Below are 3214 nucleotides of genomic sequence, written 5' to 3' on the forward strand. Positions count from 1 at the left end.
CCCCGCCCCCCACATGGTCCCAATAAAATCCTTGGAGCGTGGCACCGTCCTCGTCCCTGTCCCCATGGCCACACGTGTCACCAAACGTGTCCCCATGGCCACACGTGTCCCAGCACGTCCCCACGTGTCCCCACGCGTCACGGCGCCGGCTGAGCTGGTCGGGCCAGTCTGCGCCCACGCTTGGGGATGGGGACATTGGGGACACTGGGATGGGGACAATGGGGATGGGGACAACCACAAGGACAGAGGTGGGGACACTGGGGATGGGGACAATCACAAGGACAGAGGTGGGGACATTGGGGATGGGGACACTGGGGATGGGGCCATTGGGGACATTTGGATGGGGACAACCACAGGGACAGGGATGGGGACACAGGGGACATGTGGATAGGGCTCACTGGGGACATTTGGTTGGGATCTTTGGGGACATCTGGATGGGGACATTGGGGATATTCGAATGGTGGCACTGGGGACAGGATGGGGACATCCACAAGGACAGGGATGGGGACACTTAGGGGACATCGGATGGGGACAACCACAGGCACAGAGATGGGGACACTTGAATGGGGACTTTGGGGACATTGGATGGGGACACTCGTGGGAATGGGGACACTGGGGACTGAATGAGGACCTTGGGGACAGAATGGGGACAGTGGCGCTGGGAATGGGTCAGGAACGCTGGGGCAGGGCCTGGGCCGCCCACGGGGACATCGGGGCCACCCAGGGTGGGGACGGGTGACATCGAAGAGGTGGCACCGAAACTGGCCTAGGGCGGAGGGACAGGGAGGGGGACACCGGGGGGAGTGGGTACGTGGGGGTGGTGTGGACCAGTAGGGACCAGTATGGGCCCATAGGAACCAGTACGGACCCACAGGGATCAGTACGGACCCATAGGAACCAGTTGGGGACCCATGGAGACCAGTATGGAACCATAAGGAATGGTAAGAACCAGTTTGACCCCAATGGGATGAATATGTCCCCAGTAGAACCAGGGTGTCCCCAGTAGGACCCCAATGGGACCAGTATGTCCCTAATGGGACCAATACATCCCTAATGGGACCAGTACGTCCCCGGTGAGACCAGTATGTTCCCAATTTGTTCCCAGTGGGACCAGGACATCCCCAATGGGACCAGTATGTCCCCAATGGGACCAGTATGTCCCCAATAGGACCACAGTGGGACCAGTATATCCCCAATGGGACCAGTATGACCCCAATAGGACCATGGTGGGATCAGTATGACCCCAATAGGACCAATATGACCCCAATAGGACCACAGTGGGACCAGTAGGACCCCAATGGGACCACGGTGGGACCAGTATGTCCCCAGTGGGACCAGTATAACCCCAATGGGACCAGTGTAACCCCAGTAGGACCACAGTGGGAACAGTGCATCCCCAATGGGACCAATATGACCCCAGTAGGACCACAGTGGGACCAGTATGTCCCCAATGGGACCAGTATAACCCCAATAGGACCACAGTGGGGCAAAGATGACCCCAATGGGACCAGTATGACCCCGATAGGACCACAGTGGCACCAGTGCATCCCCAATGGGATGAATATGACCCCAGTAGGACCACAGTGGGACCAGTATGTCCCCAGTGGGACCAGTATAACCCCAATAGGACCACAGTGGGGCAAAGATAACCCCAATGGGACCAGTATGACCCCAGTAGGACCACAGCGGGGCAAAGATGACCCCAATGGGACCAGTGTAACCCTAATAGGACCATGGTGGGGCAAAGATGACCCCAACGGGACCAGTATGACCCCAATAGGACCACAGTGGGACCAGTGCGTCCCCAGTGGGACCAGTATAACCCCAATAGGACCACGGTGGGACCAGTATGACCCCAATGGGACCACAGTGGGACCAGTATGTCCCCAATGGGACCAGTATAACCCCAATAGGACCACGGTGGGACCAGTATGTTCCCAATGGGAGCAGTATGACCCCAATGGGACCAGTATAACCCCAATAGGACCACAGTGGACCAGTATGTCCCCAATGGGACCAGTATGACCCCAGTAGGACCACAGCGGGGCAAAGATGACCCCAATGGGACCAGTATGACCCCAATAGGACCACAGTGGCACCAGTGCGTCCCCAATGGGATGAATATGACCCCAGTAGGACCNTATGACCCCAGTAGGACCACAGCGGGGCAAAGATGACCCCAATGGGACCAGTATGACCCCAATAGGACCACAGTGGCACCAGTGCGTCCCCAATGGGATGAATATGACCCCAGTAGGACCACAGTGGGACCAGTATGTCCCCAGTGGGACCAGTATAACCCCAGTAGGACCACAGCGGGGCAAAGATGACCCCAATGGGACCAGTATAACCCTAATAGGACCATGGCGGGGCAAAGATGACCCCAATGGGACCAGTATGACCCCAATAGGACCACAGTGGGACCAGTATGTCCCCAATGGGACCAACCCATTCCCAGTGGGAACTGGTCCCCACCCGACCGTGGGCGGCTGCACCCGGGTTGGGTCGAAAGCGCGGGCGGCGGTGGCACGTCCCACCCGGCCATAAAACCGGCACTCCCAGTGCTCCCAGTGCTCCCAGTGCGCCCGGCAGCACCCATGGGTGCCCCCAGGACCGTCGGCGTCCTGCTCGTCCTGCTCGCCCTGCTCCGTCCCCACGGGATCGGTAGGTGACCGGTCTCCAAACTGGTTTGGGATATGGGGAGGTGGGTCCCTGAACTGGGATGGGGTGGGGATGTGGGGACACGGGGACATGGGGATTTGGGGACGTGGGGACCCCAAATTGGTTCGGAATAGGGACATGGGGACACGGGGACATGGTTCTCCATACTGGGATGGGATGGGGACACGGGGACCGTGGTGATGTGGGGAAATGGTCCTAAAATTGGGATGGGGACATGGGGATGTGAGTCCCCAAACTGGGATGGGACCGGGGACATGGGGACGTGGGGACAGGGGGACACTGGGGCATGGGTCCCCAAACTGGGATGGGGCTGCGGACATGGGGACGCAGGGACACTGGAAACCCAAACTGGGATGGGAATGGGGACATGGGGACATGGGGACACTGGGACATGGGACCCTAAACAGGGATGGAACTGGGGACATGGGGACATGGGAACTTGGGGACAGGTGTCCCCAAACTGAGATGGGACTGGGGACATGGGGACATGGGGACATGGGGACATGGGGACATGGGGACATGGGGACATGGG

General features: G+C 59.4%; 1 protein-coding gene across 4 annotated transcripts in view; it reads left to right on the plus strand.

Annotated features, from left to right (window-relative positions):
- Positions 1 to 22: 22 nt before the first annotated feature.
- Positions 23 to 3214, plus strand: part of LOC110392035 (selenoprotein V-like) — a 5461-nt gene continuing 2269 nt past the window's right edge. The window contains exons 1-3 of one of the 4 annotated variants that reach the window (XM_021383974.1): positions 23 to 248; positions 875 to 941; positions 2563 to 2664. In XM_021383974.1, the coding sequence (XP_021239649.1) occupies positions 210 to 248; positions 875 to 941; positions 2563 to 2664 (208 nt within the window). In that variant the 5' untranslated portion in view covers positions 23 to 209. Of the gene's footprint in view, positions 249 to 294; positions 942 to 2410; positions 2665 to 3214 lie in introns of those variants that run through there. The other 3 variants (XM_021383976.1, XM_021383977.1, XM_021383975.1) reach the window with 3 other exon arrangements.

This window comes from Numida meleagris, unplaced genomic scaffold (assembly GCF_002078875.1).
Source record: "Numida meleagris isolate 19003 breed g44 Domestic line unplaced genomic scaffold, NumMel1.0 unplaced_Scaffold821, whole genome shotgun sequence".
NCBI classification, from domain to species: Eukaryota; Metazoa; Chordata; class Aves; order Galliformes; family Numididae; genus Numida; species Numida meleagris.